General features: G+C 39.8%; 1 protein-coding gene across 19 annotated transcripts in view; it reads left to right on the plus strand.

Moving 5' to 3' along the window:
• TENM3 (teneurin transmembrane protein 3) overlaps window positions 1-16533 on the plus strand; it is a 949896-nt gene extending 933363 nt beyond the window's left edge. For 17 of the 19 annotated variants that reach the window (XM_075258516.1, XM_075258530.1, XM_075258522.1 and 14 more), the window contains 4 exons: window positions 675-971; window positions 3330-4938; window positions 8684-8814; window positions 13845-16533. In XM_075258516.1, the coding sequence (XP_075114617.1) occupies window positions 675-971; window positions 3330-4938; window positions 8684-8814; window positions 13845-14600 (2793 nt within the window). In that variant the 3' untranslated portion in view covers window positions 14601-16533. The remainder of the gene's footprint in view (window positions 1-674; window positions 972-3329; window positions 4939-8683; window positions 8815-13844) is intronic. The other 2 variants (XM_075258564.1, XM_075258648.1) reach the window with 1 other exon arrangement.
• Window positions 16534-17086: the final 553 nt, after the last annotated feature.

Below are 17086 nucleotides of genomic sequence, written 5' to 3' on the forward strand. Positions count from 1 at the left end.
TTCTGACAAGTGACTGACTGCAATTATAATGTGCTATATGACTGCTGACCTTGAAAGACTAATATAATCATTAAACCCCCCTACTCCAGCAAAAGATGACAAACAAACCCACACATTATACGTTGCGAGCGCTTTCCAAAGAAAAACAAATTGCTTATGCATTTAATTGTAAATCACAATATTTGAGTAATATCACGGCATCAATACTATGTGACAAGTTATTTTTCATTCCGCACAAGTCTATACTCCAGGATAGTTTATCTCTGTCTCCTGTCATTGATGAGAATAACGTCAGATGTAGACGCCACTTACTAGTTCTTCAGCTGCGCCGTGTGTTTGCCGCTACCTATACCTACACACAGGAGCCTCGCGCTTATGAAACTTTTCAATTAATGCGCGTTAGTCTTTTTTAACAGATGACTAAATTCCAAAGACCTCAATTTAGAAGAGGTTGAACAAATGCCAGGCTGTCTCCGTACTTAATGAAACCTTTTAAAACAGCAGTTAGTCTAATGCCGTACACTTATACCAAGTAGTTGCTAAATTAATTTACTGGCAGAGGAAATCAATCATTGTAAATGGTGTCTAAACAAAAAGCTGGTAGTTTGTGAAGTAATAACTGCCTGGTGCTTCAGCTCTTTGATTTATTGAACCTTCTTGTCTGTTTTATAAAGGTAAATGGCAGAAACCTCCTTTCGGTTGACTATGATCGAACCATGAAGACAGAGAAGATCTATGATGACCATCGAAAATTCACCTTGAAGATTAGCTATGATAGCGCAGGTCATCCCACCCTGTGGCTCCCCGGCACCAACTTCATGTCAGTTAATGTTACCTATTCATCCACTGGACAAATCGCCAGCATTCAACGTGGAGCCACTAGCGAGAGAGTCGATTATGATGGGCAGGGCAGGATCGTATCAAGGTCATTTGCTGATGGCAAGACGTGGAGCTATACTTACCTAGAGAAGGTAAGGTTAAAATCGCTGGAGTAACATGCCTAACAGTAGCATAAGAGAGTCACATTGAGCCTCATGCCTCAGTTAGGCTAGCTTTGTTTAATGTATATTTCATCAGCTAAAGAACTAGTATTGTATATGTGTTTAAAGCTGGTTATAGTCACTAAAACTCAGAGACAAAGTGGAGAAGTTGCTGAGGGGTACCAGATCTGTCCTCTTATATTTCCAAAGCCATTCGGATAATGAGTACAGAACCTGATTGGTAGATATTGGAAACTGATTTAGTTTTATTTCCCGCTTTTTGTCTAATCTGTTGCCTGCAATGCTGAAAATCTTGATTTGTATTCTAATGTGTCATTCACTTGCTAATCCCTCCCCGCCAATCCTTGCTACGCTGAATGCAAGCTCCCAGCACAAGGAGTGATGAGTGATGGATGCCCTGGGACACTCTATTTAAGCATATAATAAGGGTGGGTTCACACTACCATTATTAATGTCCTTTGCTGTCATCTATCATAGGATGAGAGCAACGGTCATTAACACTTGTAGAGTGACTGGTATGGACAGATCCCTCTCCATTTGATGTCTGTCTACATTTACTCTCATGGATATAATGCTGCTTATGTTGAATTATCCTACTATGCTGAATTGAATAGCGATGTGAGAGCTCACAGACTCCTCTTAAAGGGATTGTTGGTCACATTGACAATGCAGTCTACTCTATGGGCCGCATCTTATAGAGCAAATTGAACTGGGCAGCTATGAGCAACTTCTCCGATTTTCCATACTAGTTTTGATGCATTTTTCCCAGTGTCAGAGCTAAGGTGTAAAACTTTAGAAGTGTAAAGCTCAGTAAGTTGCTACTTATATAACTATACCATATAAATTGGCATGGAAAATAATGCTATAACCTTAGTTGTAGTTAAGTAGATTGAACAATGCGGGGGTGATTTTATCCATTTATTGTTGTTTTTTGGTGCAGTTAAATAAAATAAAAACTTGCCTAATGTATGTGTGAGCAGGAATATCAGTATTATTAAACTTGTACTTCATGCATACTTTATGCCATGATTGTAGAACACCCAGAGCAATTTCACATTCTTCTCGTTTTATATATCAAAATTATACAGGCTTGTTCTTGAAGGGCTTCTTTTGTGTAGCACAGCAGAGAAAAATATGCCTGGCTAAGTGGAAAAAATGAAATTAAAGTATCCCCATTTGCCATACTAATAGTATTTGACTTTAAGTAGACTTCTGCAAAGCCATTTAGGGAATATTACGATTGAAGTGGCGATAGAGTAAACAACAAAGTAGCAGAAAGCAATATAAAGTATTATTTTAGCACTACAGCATGTTTTGGGTAACCAGTTTTTCTCATTCTGTCGACAACCATTAACATACACAGTCTATGTCCTTGTGTTTCCAAAACTCTGCAATCTGTCACAACTTAGTATAATTCCCCGAGCAGCGCAAAAGGCACACTATTAAAATAGCAGAACGGGCCAAACTCAACTGTTGGTGGAAGCAAAGTGGCTGATCGTTCCAAATGGCATGAAAATGCAGGACAACATGTCAATAGGTATCTGCATGATGGCAGACGAAATCACAAAACTATACTTGAACTTAAATACCCGATGACTGCACGAACAGAGGGAATATAGTTATGACTCTGTCTCTTGTCAGCGGGAAACGCAGTTTAGGATTTAAAAAACAGCTGCAACCTGCTTCTGGTCAAGAGATGCCGTTATAGTGCTTGGCCTGATGTCCGTCGCGGGAGGAGGGAGCTTTACGGCCCACTGAATGAAATGTGTTCGATGGAACTCATTCTCTGTGTAGAGGGTGACATTTCTTGTAAGTAAGAACGTAATTGGGGAAAGATCCTTGTTTCTAGTACAAATAGTGCTGTGAAGACTTATTGGATGTATACTTGGTTAGGCATGCCACCATTATGAAAATATATGTGAACCTAGTTAGGTCTAATTAAACAGTGAGTGCATTCCCTGCGTCCCGTTGAAATACTGCCACCATTGCCAAAATCACTTCTGCCTCAGTTATTACATATGACTTGCCCATAACCATTGACAATCTGCTTCCTGGCTGTTTCTGCTTGACAAAAGAATGGCGCAATCAAAACAACCAACACATTATAAATCTCTAGCTACTAATTGCAGGAAATGATACAATAAAACATCCAGTAAATTAAGCAGAGAATTGCAAACAACATGTAGGGTCAAGGATGATTCAATTAAGAGAGAGAATTATTTTCTCGAGCAAGAAAGCCTAATGATATTTTGTACAAAATCAGTACTTATTATTTTGCATGTTTATTTAATTCATCATGGAGAATATTTAATTTTTTTTTTTTTCCAGACGATGGTCCTGCTGCTTCACAGTCAACGACAGTATATTTTTGAATACGACTTACTGGACAGACTGTCTGCTATCACAATGCCCAGCGTTGCCAGGCACACAATGCAAACCATTCGCTCCATTGGTTATTACCGAAACATATATAACCCCCCAGAAAGTAATGCTTCCGTTATAATGGATTACAATGAAGAAGGACTGTTACTCCAAACAGCTTTCCTGGGAACAGGAAGGAGGGTTCTCTATAAGTACAAGAGGCAAACAAAGGTCTCCGAGGTTCTTTACGATAGCACAAGAGTCAGCTTTACGTACGATGAGACTGCCGGAGTCCTAAAAACCGTAAACCTTCAAGGAGATGGATTTATTTGCACCATTCGATACCGGCAGATTGGGCCCTTGATAGATCGTCAGATATTCCGCTTTAGTGAAGATGGCATGGTTAATGCACGGTTTGATTACAGTTACGACAATAACTTCAGAGTCACTAGCATGCAGGGTGTGATCAATGAAACCCCTTTGCCCATTGAGTTATATCAGTTTGATGATGTATCGGGAAAGATGGACCAGTTTGGAAAGTTTGGCGTTCTCCATTATGAGGTGATCAAAGTTATATCAACAGCTGTGATGACCTACACAAAACACTTTGATGCCCATGGGCGAGTAAGGGAAGTACGATATGATGTACTGAGATCAGAAATGTATAGACTTACTGTACAGTATGACAGTATGGGGAGGGTCACAAAACGGGAGATTAAAATCGGACCTTTTGCTAACACCACCAAATATGCCTATGAATACGATGGAGATGGCCAACTCCAAACCGTTCTATTAAATGAGAAGATTATGTGGAGATACAATTATGATCTCAATGGTAACCTTCATTTGCTTAACCCTAGTAATAGTGGCAGATTAACTCCACTACGCTATGATTTGAGAGACAGGATAACAAGACTCGGTGATGTTCAATATCGCTTAGATGAAGATGGCTTCCTCCGTCAAAGAGGGACTGAGATCTTTGAATATAGCTCCAAAGGTCTTCTCACCAGAGTGTACAGCAAAGGCAGTGGGTGGACTGTTATATATCGCTATGATGGTCTTGGCCGTAGAATATCCAGTAAGACTAGTCTTGGGAAACACTTACAATTTTTTTATGCTGATCTTAATTATCCCTCAAGAATAACCCACGTCTATAACCATTCCAGTTCTGAAATCACATGCCTGTATTATGACCTGCAAGGACATCTTTTTGCCATGGAAATAAGTAGTGGCGAAGAATTTTATATTGCCTCAGATAATAATGGTACACCTCTGGCTGTCTTCAGTAGTAATGGTCTCATGCTAAAACATGTCCAGTACACTGCTTTTGGTGAGATATATTTTGACTCCAACCCTGACTTTCAGCTGGTGATAGGATTTCATGGAGGTCTCTATGATCCACTCACAAAACTAGTACACTTTGGACAAAGAGACTATGATATATTGGCTGGGCGTTGGACCACACCTGACATAGAAATATGGAAGAAGATTGGCAAAGATCCAGCACCCTTTAACTTATACATGTTCAAAAACAACAACCCTGTCAGTAAACTTTATGACATCAAGGACTACACAGGTAATACAATATCTAATATTATAATATTTAGTAAAATATTGTAATATTTCTACATGTTTCCATTTTATTATGTTGGAAGTAGAAGTGTATCCCCAATTATTGGTAATTTGATACTATGTAATTCAGTGTAATGAAAAGAATTAAAGAAGTGTCTGACTGCTACTTTAAGGCCACATGCACATGGACGAGTGTACTTCCAATGTGTGGCCAAGTTTAAAGCAGAATGCACTCGGATGAAACTTGGCGTGACATCTGAGTGCAATCCATTATACATTCATGTCTATGGGAACTTCTGATTCATTCTATTCTGATGACATAGAGCAGGATAGGACCTGCTTTCTAATCATCCGTATCATCCGTATGGAATGAACTGGAAGTCCCCATAGATGTGAATGCGTTACGGAGTGTACTCGAATATCACTCCAAGTGTCATCTGAGTGCATTTTACTGCAATCTCAGCCCCACATAGGAAGCACACTTGGTTGTGTGCTTGGGACCTTAGATCCCTCTTGATAGAGACATGGGACCTTAGATCCTTCTTGATAGAGACATGTGACCTTGCCGCCCACCACTTCATCATCACATGCTCATGCGTAGAGGGACAGGAAGTACAGAGACTGGCAGGGAGCCCCTGACGCATGATAACTGTAGTGGTGAAGGATCAGTAAGGCGGCATACAAAGGCACAAATATTTTGTGCAAATAGGATTTTGCACAAAAAATATGTATTTTTGTTCTCACCACTTTCCCAAAAAAGGGGGTGAAGCAAGAGAATGCAGCCTGATTTATTATCATTTACACCAGAGATATGGCAATAAAGATGTGGAAAATGTACGCCAGCCCCAGGTGTGGGGGTCAGCAAAGGGTTTGCCTCATTTATGAGGACCCATGCACCTCATCATATATGCCCCTCTGCCGGCAATGGGATTATAAAGACTGTCATTGATAACACCAGTCTTCATAAATCTCCCCAAACCTTTGCAACTGGCTAAACTGATGCAGCCTGATAGCCTGTAACAGAAGACATCAAAAAAACAAGAACATTTTTTTTTGGAAAAACATTTTTCAATGATTTTTCATTGCCTCTTGTGATCTCCTGTGATAAGATATGATGCTGCAGTAGTTTACCCAATTGAAATCTTTTAACCTCTGTTACATGCAGATCCTGACATACTCCATAATAAATCCAATGCTTGTTGTAGCGCTCGGCCTTCCTGTAACTCACCAGACTGTGCTATATTATAGGCTCTGGCTCCCTTGCTATAAGACATTCTCTTTTGTGGGTGACATTTCTTATAATGAGCTAGATAAATCCAGGGGAATTAAATAATTGATTTCATGGAGTGACATAATTCTTTGGTAATAGAACTGCAACCATTTCAATATTTGTTAAGGTATTTTACACCATCACTTGGGATTGTCAGCCAACGATTGCCTGGCCTCCTTGTATAATATAGTATATCATAGTGCAGGACTGATGCGGCCGGTAATGACATATAGCTCTCGGTGTGGCGCACGGTTCTAAAACCTGTAATTAGCGCCTATATATTTCCTGTAGACTAATAAGGCTTAGGTGTCGTTTAGATTAATGGCTACTAGTTTGATGGCGTTTGATTGCGCAAATCTAACCCCGCAGACAGTTTGCCCCAGGCAGCTATTTACATGATGTATGAGGTTTATCATCTAGATTTCTAGGGAAAGCTACAATGTGTCTGCAGATAATTGTCTACTTTTATAATGCAAATAATAGATGTACGGTTAGCTTCAATGTAACATTAGGAATCGGCAATATTCTAAGCTATCATGCTCATGAATAATCGAAGTCTTCTAGAAGAGAATTAGTGGATATGTTTAGTTTGAGGCTGACCATACATAGGGGATGCTTATTGTTCGGCGGACATGCATTACTTATCTTACATACAAGATGGGGTTGGCCAAGCATGCACATGTTCTGAATAGGGAAAGGGGAAAAGCCACTACTTGACCTCTGGTGTCAAAAACCATCATTCCCTACAGTTCTTTCCCCAGTGACTTTTCTTGGGAAACAGTCAAAATGTCAACTTTCAAGCACACATTCTTTATTCTAGAACAATGATGAGGTTAGAAAAAGTATAGATTATAGCTAGAGATGAGCGATTAGTATTCGATTGAGTAGGTATTCGATCGAATACTACGATATTGGAAATACTCGTACTCGATCGAGTACCACTCACTATTCGAATGGAAAAATTTGATGCAGAACCAGCATTGATTGGCCGAATGCTATACAGTTGGCCAATCAACGCTGGTTCTTCTCCTACCTTTAGAAGTCTTCTCCGCGCAGCATCCCCGCAGCGTCTTCCAGCTCTGATTTCACTCTACCAGGCATCGGGCCTGGGCAGAGCCGATGGCGCATGCTCGCGCTACAAGAAAATTGCCGCTTTGACTGTAAGCGGCCATTTTCTTGTAGCGCAGGTCTGCGCAGTCGTCTCTGCCCAGGCCCAATGCCTGGCAGAGTGAATTCATTGCTGGATGACAACGCGGGGACGCTGCGCAGAGAAGACTTCTCAGAGAATCCAGCCCGACCCTCACTCGTGGACTTGGTAAGTTCAGTTTGATCGAATGTTGCCTACCCCTGAAATGAGCTTTTTTCCCCCATAGAGCATAATAGGATTCAATTCGAGTAGTCAAATATTGAGGGGCTACTCGAAACGAATATCGAATATTTAACTACTCGCTCATCTCTATTTATAGCTACTTTATAATTGTGCATAGGAAGCCATATGGGATGGTTATTATCATACAGCTCTGCTTGAGCTGCTACAACTTAGGTTATATAGACCCCCGGTCAGAGTAGACCCTGCCTTTACTAAAGCTTTGATCTTTTAGCTAAAACCATTCTAATACAAGCAAGTGACATTTCATTTTTTTGCTCTTCACAAGTTATGCAGAGCTTTGTTACTTCCATAAGTGATTTTGCCTTTCTCTGTATTGCTGTGAAGGGAGGATAATTGAATAAAATGCTGTATAAATGAGAATTTCTGAGAGTCTTGGCAGTCAGCTCTTCTAGAATGTTGCCTTCATGAAGAATTCCTTTAATTCACACCGCAGTGGGGAAAATGCTCTCTATTAACCATAGAAATGAGATGCCCTCCTCCTGACAAAGGTGTATTGGAAACAAGCAGCTTCCCATTCCTTTGACTAAAGGTTTATCACAGGTTATTTAACCTTAGGTGGATGAGAAAAGCAGCGGCAAGTCGGCGGCCACCTGAGCCTCTGCTGGTACCCTGTCTGTAGGAAATGCCAATTTACCATTCCTTTTGATGAGTCCAAAACTAGATTGTGTTGTCAAAGAAATGACACCGGTGTGTGTGTGTGTGTGTGTTTTTAATGGTGTATACAGAGAAAGTGACATGTTTGATCACACGTGATAGATTAACCCTATGTCTTACTTCATCCTCCATACCACATTATCTGCAGCCAGACAGCTAGATGTGGTTCTTGAGGGTTACACTTCAATATGTCCTCTTGTAGATAAGTATGTTATTTCTAACTATCTCTAAATATGTAGAAACATAATCACCTACATAGTGGATACCTCTCCTGCCGTGTAGGTTTACGGACCTGGATACAGATCATGATATCATCTTTATACAGTATGTTGCATCTGGGTTTTCTTTTTTCCAGCTGGCTGTTTATTCTATTTTCCATTTTTTTCATGAGATTTTGTACAATATAATATTTAGCAATTTTACGTTCTTCTGTAGATATCAACAGCTGGCTGATGACCTTTGGGTTTTATCTACACAATTCCATTCCTGGATTTCAGCATCCCAAAGTCGATTTATCAGAACCATCTTATGAGCTCATGAAGAGTCAGCAATGGGATGATGTACCGGTAAGATTTCTGCTTGCATTTGTTTTAATTATGGATGATATTTTCAATCGTAAATAATGTTTGATAAGACTTTTGGCACAACAGAGTGACATGACAGAAGTCCTCAGATCCATGAATTGAAGATGCAGACATCAAATGACTGTAACACTTTGACTGTTATCACTTTTTTTTAATGGAGATTGTGAACCCCTTATAGGGATCACAATGTACTTTTTTTCCCTCTATCAGTAGGATCAGTAGGATCAGTAGGATCAGTCTTTGTAGAATGGGAGGAAATCCACGCAGACACTGGGAGAACATACACACTCCTTGCAGATGTTGTTTCTGGCAGGATTCAAATCCAGAACTCCAGCCCTGCAAGGCTGCACTGCTAACCACTGAGCCACTGTGTTGCTCCGGCTGTAATCACTTTGACATTGAGCAGTGAGGAATGCCTCCTCTCCCTTCTCCTGACTGTACTTGTTCATAGACTGTTACTGGGTGGCGCTACTCACTGCTCAGTGTCATGGCTGGGTGGTAAGGAACGCCTCCTCTGACAGTATAGAGCTACAGACAGTATTGTCAGGAGGGGCGTTCCAAGCTAGACTGTCAGAAACGCCCATCTGACAGTGAAGAGCCATCAATAATTGTACCAATATCTCTTCCCCTGGGGCACATAATGGGAAAGTCGACAGTGAGCTGAATTCAGCGCACTGTTGGCTTTCTAGCAGTATATAAAACTACCTGTGCCTGAGGACATGAAAGATCATTTTTAAAGGGGTTTTCCAAGATTGTTTGGTTAATGACTAGAGATGAGCAAACACTGTTCGGATCAGCCGATCCGAACAGCACGCACCCATAGAAATGAATGGAAGCACCTGTGACGCCGGCCGGCCGCCGGCAAAGTCAGCGTCACAGGTGCTTCCATTCATTTCTATGGGAGCGTGCTGTTCGGATTGGCTGATCCGAACAAGGTTCACTCATTTCTATTAATGACCTCTCCTTAGGCTAGTCATCAGTTGAAGATCCATGGGAATTCGACACCAGTCTGACGTCAGGTGTCTGAAGTGGCAGCATTGAAGTGGCCACTTCACAGACCAAATGACATCATGGTCATTGGTCACATGAACTGTGATACCAAGCACTGTCAATGTGCAAATGTACAGTGTTGTGCTTGGTAAGTAGTGAAGAGGCTACAGCCCACACCTGAATGCTACGGCGTCTTTAAACAGGTCATCGACCAGGATCTTAGGTGTCAGAACCCTACTGATCTTTAATAACATCCTAAGGATAGGTCATCAATTCTTTTACATGGAAAACACCTTTAAATGTCAGAATCTAGTCTAACCCAATCTTCTGCTACGTCATAGATATACAGCATGTAAATAAATGCCTGTAAATGTATTTTCTCAGGATGAATAAAGACCCCTAGGCTAGTGCCTGGAGATATCTGCAACTGAGAAGCTGACATAGGTTGTAAGCGAAGGGTTCTAGAAACTAGTGGTGATCACAGATTTACTATTGTCATCTGTAAACATGTATCTATGACACATTAGATGTTAATATTGACAAGATTACCCCTTTAAGTAATTTTCTCCTCACATTGGCAGATCCACTTTGAGTTAGAGAATTGGATTTAGGCGTATAGTGTATCCTAATGAAAAGCCTAAAATCCAACAGTGGAGTGATATTATGAATCAGAGGCAGTGAATACAAAACTGTCATCTTTTCATTTTATTTGGGATGCTCAATGCAGAGCAAATCGGCCAGTGTGTAATTGAAAGCCAGTCAAGCCAACTAACAAATGCCCAGAGTGTCTATTAAAAAGATTTATTTTCCTGTCATCAGAAGCTGAGAAGGAATGCAGAGCGAGAACGTACAGTATCTACGTGCCCTAAAACTAGACGGAGAGTGAGAATAAAGAATTAAGAACAGCCCATCTGGTTCAATACTTACATTAAAAGGGCTATTTCTTATGTATCATGAACTGGACCAAGGGTTTTCTCCTACAGTTATTGGAGAGACAAACAGACCCAAAAAATCTCTCGGAGAACATTGTTATGAATGAGACATCATAGGTGGGGGTCCTGTTATAGATTTTGCAATGGGGTCAGGAGTTTCATGTTACCCATGTAGATATGTTCCTTATGCTCTTATACACTTTATTCTGTATTAATGAACACAATATGTCTATACATTTCTGCACAAATTATTTTAAAGGGGTTTTCCCAACTCAGTGTATCAGCAGGCTGTATGCAGTGTCTTATACTCACTTCCTGTATTTCTCCCCCCCTCCTCCCTCCTGCTGAACAAGACACACAACACTTATACAGATCAGATAATATGCAGATGCTTGTACAGAATGAACTCTGTGTTATCTGTGTGTTTACATAGAGAAATAACAGACTCGGCAAACTGCAATTAGCTTGACGATTGTCCTGCCGGCAAGAGTGAGTGAGTTACGTCACTTGTCCTATAGATCAATGGTTATGGTAAACAATGGGAGGAATATGGTCACATAGCAGGCAAACAAAGCAGAATTTCTAAAGCAATATATTTAGGAAAAGTCTTCAATTTACATAAGCTAGCAGTATAGGATCCATGAGTTGGGACAACCTCTTTAAGAATAAACTTAGCCTTTTCACCAGATGTAAATGTAACAGAAATGTATAAGACACACCTACTTGATTTAGTCCTTACACAAGTCTATTCCATTGCGTCCTTTCTCCTAGTAAAGTACGTAAGTGTCAGCTGACTGCTACTTCCACATACCAATCCCATACATAGGTGTGCTTGATTTGGGCCAACATGCACATGGTTATTACACGGATAGGGTAGTTAGCTGGTACCAGACATATCTAGCAGCAGTGTATCTTCTCTGAGAACGAAAAAAGACTGGACATGTTTATCCATGAAAGCTGAGTCTTCTCCCCCCAATATCTGACATCAGGAGAAAGCTGGGGCAATTCTATACACATTAAATCGACAGCTTCAATTCATGTTAATCTAACAATGTATGGCAACCTTAAAGGGAGCCTGTAATAGTCTTCAAGAGCCTATAACCTCGGCATATATAGCAATTTCTTCAGCTCCACAATTTCTAACTGCAGCTTTAAATGATGCAGAAGATGAATTTTGTTCTCCTTTAACCAGATTTCATGCTTACAGTATATTCTCTGTATTAAAGCCCTTCATGATATGGCAATCAGATGTTCATTTGCCATCTTAAGAGCTTCTTACGTTATACTTATATATTATGTATATATAATATAAGCAGTAACTGCTCCATGTAGTCATTCTGTTCCAAAATTACATCCTCGAGCAACATAAAGATCGATATATTTGCACAAATTCTACACCATGTTAATGTAATACTTTGGTCTGAAAGTAGAAAAATGGCATGTTGGGTAGGATAGAAGCAGAATGCCAATGGGGAACAGTGGTGGCTTTAATTTCACTTGTCAGAAAAATGAAATATTGGTGTTAGATTTAATTGCAGAATTCCAGATGACAGTCAGTTTAATTGGTGAACAGATACATGCATTATGTGTTAATGACTGAGAAAAAAGTGACTGGCATTAATACTTTGCTGGGCTTTTCATTAGCTTCAGGCTACTAGCAACAGGGACAGAGGGAACTATCCATCAAACTTTGACAATAAAACAAATGTGAAAATTCCCCCAGTACTATATATTAATTCAGACAACTTTAACTCCATACATGCTGAATCCATAGACAAGAGACGGCCTGGAAGGGATTTTGCGCTCTCTATTTTCAATATTTCATAAAACTATACTGACTGTTCCTTAAGTTATTAAATCTGTCTTCCTTATATAAAGAACATCTATAAGATGCATATGCTAATGTGTTTCTAAAGAGCACCATATGCTAATTTTAGTATCCCCTGGTCGAGTAGTCGAGAAAATCATTACCTGAGTGCTGAAAGGAATCATAACTAATTCTATTTTTCATGTAAAAGTATGTTACACTAGTAGATTTTGGTATTTATTATTGTTTCCTCTATTGAGGGTGGATCGTATAGCTGATGCATAAGACACTTGTACGTTCGCCCATGGCAATAACATAGTACCACTTAGCTAAAGGTTGAACATTATAGGGTTAAATATATCCTTCTTCCAAATGTTAATTTACTGATGATTGACCCATGATTGTGCCCAGATTAATGTCCAGAGAAACTTGTGATATTGGGATACTTTGGGGGGAATTTACCAATCCCTCCATCAGGTATCTGTATAGTACATATATAGGGCAAAGACATACAACCCAGATTATGTGCCCTGTTCATCATATTTCCTGAATGTGGGCAGAGTGGGGCTTGGAATGGGGCAGGGGTTGCCTAGACTTGACACATTTATTATAACTCATGCCAATTTTCTGATAAGAGTTATGGAAATCTATGCCAGTTTGTAGATCAGCTGTGTCCATCGCTTGTTGGCACCTTTATTAAGACTGGCATACTACGTCAATGTTTTTCGCATTCTACACCCTTTTTATTGTGCCATTACCATCCCATCCAAGTTACTGTCAGATGATAGAGTGATAGGAGGGAAACCAGATAGAAATCAGGAGCAGTGTGTTGTCATATCTATGTTGGAAGCCTCTGACTTTAAGTCCATGCATGATATGGATTAATAGTCCATATATAATCCTCTGTCCTGGATTAAGTCCATGTAATGACTTTTTTTGGGGTAGGTGTTATTCCTTGTTACTATAAGTTGACTTTTATGTCAGTATTTATATTGGGTAGACAAGCTTATAAAGATGAATGCGCAGCCTTTACTATAACATATTCATTGGATTGTAAACACTTTTCTAATGTAAGTAGAAAGAAAGCAAATGCACGGTGGGAAAAAGTCAAATGACTCAATCTTATTGACCGTAAATAAGAGTAAAGTACGCTGCACAGTGACACTTTATAGTGACTTGTGAAGAAAGAAAACAAGGAAATAACATGTCCAAAATGTAATGCATTTATATGGCATTTTTTGTTTCCAAATAAATAATTTACTATTTAACTATTTGTCTTTCAGCCACTTTCTGGAGTGCAACAGCAAGTATCACGGCAGGCAAAGGCTTTCTTATCTCTCGGAAAAATCCCAGAAATTCAGATAAGCAGACATAAAACCAGAGAGGAGAAATCATGGCTATGGTTTGCTACTGTGAAATCACTGATCGGAAAAGGAGTCATGCTGGCTGTCAATCAAGGGAAGGTCATCACTAACGTTCTCAATATCGCAAACGAGGACTGTATAAAGGTCGCAGCCGTTCTCAATTCTGCCTTCTACCTGGAGAACCTACATTTCACCATTGAAGGTCGCGACACCCACTATTTCATCAAAACCACTACTCCTGAAAGCGACCTCGCCACCCTGAGGTTGACAAGTGGCCGCAAAACCTTAGAAAACGGTATCAATGTAACCGTCTCCCAATCTACCACAGTAGTCAATGGAAGAACTCGCAGGTTTGCTGACGTGGAAATGCAGTATGGTGCCCTGGCCTTGCATGTACGTTACGGCATGACGCTCGACGAGGAGAAGGCTCGGATCCTAGAGCAAGCACGACAAAGGGCCCTGTCTCACGCCTGGGCCAGGGAACAGCAGAGAGTGAGAGATGGTGAAGAAGGTGCTAGGTTGTGGACTGAAGGAGAGAAAAGACAACTGCTGAGTGCTGGCAAAGTACAAGGATATGATGGGTACTATGTACTCTCTGTGGAGCAATACCCTGAATTAGCAGACAGCTCTTACAATATACAGTTTCTCAGACAAAGCGAGATTGGAAAAAGGTAACACAACGGCCTTGCTGAGGCTGCCAAAGAGACGTAACACTTGTGCTTCCTCTAGAAAGGGAGACGGAAACTGTTTTGCTGCATAGTTATTTGAGCTTAGACTCTACATTGGCTCAAATATCCTCTCTGTAGCACAATCTGTACTGGACTCTGTGAATAGAAGAGCCTTCTTGGGGAATGAAAATGCTGTTGGCACCCTCCCCTTTGTTTTTATGAATGACCTTAAAGGTGATCTGCTTTAAGATAATATGTTTACATATGCATATCACTGCACTTGGACTGGAGAGTAAAGCCTATAGATTTTGCAGTAGGCTCTATCGATGTTCATCCAGGCACTGTATTAAAAGAAAAAAAAACAAAAAACGAATCAAATGGAATATCTGTACAGTGTTTCTGAATATTATTGAAATGTTGACCTTTGCTTACCAAGAGTAGTTTCTCGATTTCTCTCTTTCTCTCTGCATAGGATGTGGTATATATCATTGTTAATTTTGAGATGTGGAGCAAAATTACTGTTTATAGACGACTCAACTGCTTTTTCCGTGCTGCTTTCTAAATCAGACAAGGACGATAATTGGCACAAGTGACTTACGCTACCATGTGACTTTAAATACAGATTTTACAATGCTAACATGGTTTGCCTTGAACAAAAAAATTATTGCAAGTAGAATTCTCTGCAAGTTCGAGCAAAGGAATCTGTTTTTTTTTTCCTTTTTTTTTTTGTAAATTATGTGAAACAAGTTGTTTATGGATTTTTATAGGAATTACAATTTACTGTACATCAAATATTAGTCTCAGAGGAGTTAATTTATGTAAAAGTGTTTCAGAAAGTTTATATATAAAATAAAATAATAAAAAAAAAAGAATGTAAAAGCTCTTAAGGGTCCTTTTTCTATGGATAGTTTTATAGTCATTTACATTCTCCAAATACTAGAGATAAAGTAAGGCTCATTGGACCTATAGATTTAAATAGAAGATGAGAAAATATTAAAAGCAATTTTACAGTGTGAATACATATACATAGAAATGGTTTCATTAATATGTAGAAAAAAAAATGCTGCAAAGTGTAGGAAAGCAAGGAATCGGGGAATTTCTAGCTCCTCCTGTTGCCAGGTTATAGCGATGACTATCTTAGAAGTAGGGGCAGGCACCAATGCATTGTCAGAAGCTACCCCTAGTAGTGAATTCTGTGGGTAGCTGGGGCTGTAGTAAAATGGGCAGCCGTTGCAAGCCCTTCACTGATCCTGTGCCGGAATCAAGGCTTTTCTGTACTAGCTCATGGCTTCTGTAGTCCTGGAGTTCATGGTAGGCCCAGTGTGCAGCTTTTATCAGTACTCCTACAATACAACGTTGCCGTTTCGAAGTAGTCTGGTGTATACTTCTACCTGGCACACTTGCTCTGTTGTAATATTTTCTGAGATCGGTAGGATATGTTTGTTAATGCTCTTTGCCTCAACATATACCATTTTTTTTTAAGATGTGTTTTTTTGTTTTTTTTTATCATATCCTTACCCTATAGTTTTAATGCTGTTCAAACATGTCGTAGATTGATATTCTAGACTCACAGATGAGCTTTACGGAAATCTTCGCATATCGGAAAGTTCATACTTGCCAACAATAAAAGCAGTGTTACTTGTGTACATTAGAGGCTTATGTATTGCTCCAATACTTCCAATAACTATGCCGACTTATTTTCCATTTTGAATCTTGTAAATGTTTTTTTTTTTATATATTTATTTTATTGCCTCTGTTGTTACAACTACTTATAAACCTTGGAGGTTTATTCATCCTTCTAATAAAAGTGTTTGCTTTAAAAGGCGATGAAACAGTAGGCAGCCATTTCTTCTTCTTGTTGAAATGCACATCAGATCCTTGTCAATGTGCCATGCTACCCAGGGAAATGTACAGTAACCAAGAAAACTGGCAGCGAATGAATGTTGTCTGGGAAATTGGTTATGTCTCATCTCATCTTCTCACACCTTGGCACCCTTTGTGGTTCTGTCTGCACAAACGTTACAGCAGATTGTAGAAAAATATACACATAACGGCAGATTTATTAAGGGGGAGTTTCACCCTGGCGCGCCATCCTCTTTGTAATTCAGGTGCTCCTCTGTATGCCAAAATGGAGATCTACGCCAGATAGGAACTGGCATAGATTTCCAGTTTAACTCGCTGCTTCTTCCATTCCAGGGTTATCCTGGCTTCTATTTCCTGCCCACTTACCCAATCCTGTGTTTCGAGAAGGATCAACAGGAATAGTGTGGGGATCAGTGAATATTGCTTTATTGCTTGATTTCAATGCATTCTATACCTTCTATACTCCCTGCCATAAAACAGCTTTAGGCTAAGGCCCCACATTGAGGAGACATAGCTTTTTTTTTTTTTTGCAGATTTTGCTGCGTTTTTTTGAGCCAATGCCAGGAGTGGATTGAGCAGAAGGTAGAAGTATAAGAACTTCCTATATACTCCCCATTTCTTTTGTAGCCA

Source organism: Leptodactylus fuscus, chromosome 1 (genome assembly GCF_031893055.1).
Source record: "Leptodactylus fuscus isolate aLepFus1 chromosome 1, aLepFus1.hap2, whole genome shotgun sequence".
Taxonomy (NCBI): Eukaryota; Metazoa; Chordata; class Amphibia; order Anura; family Leptodactylidae; genus Leptodactylus; species Leptodactylus fuscus.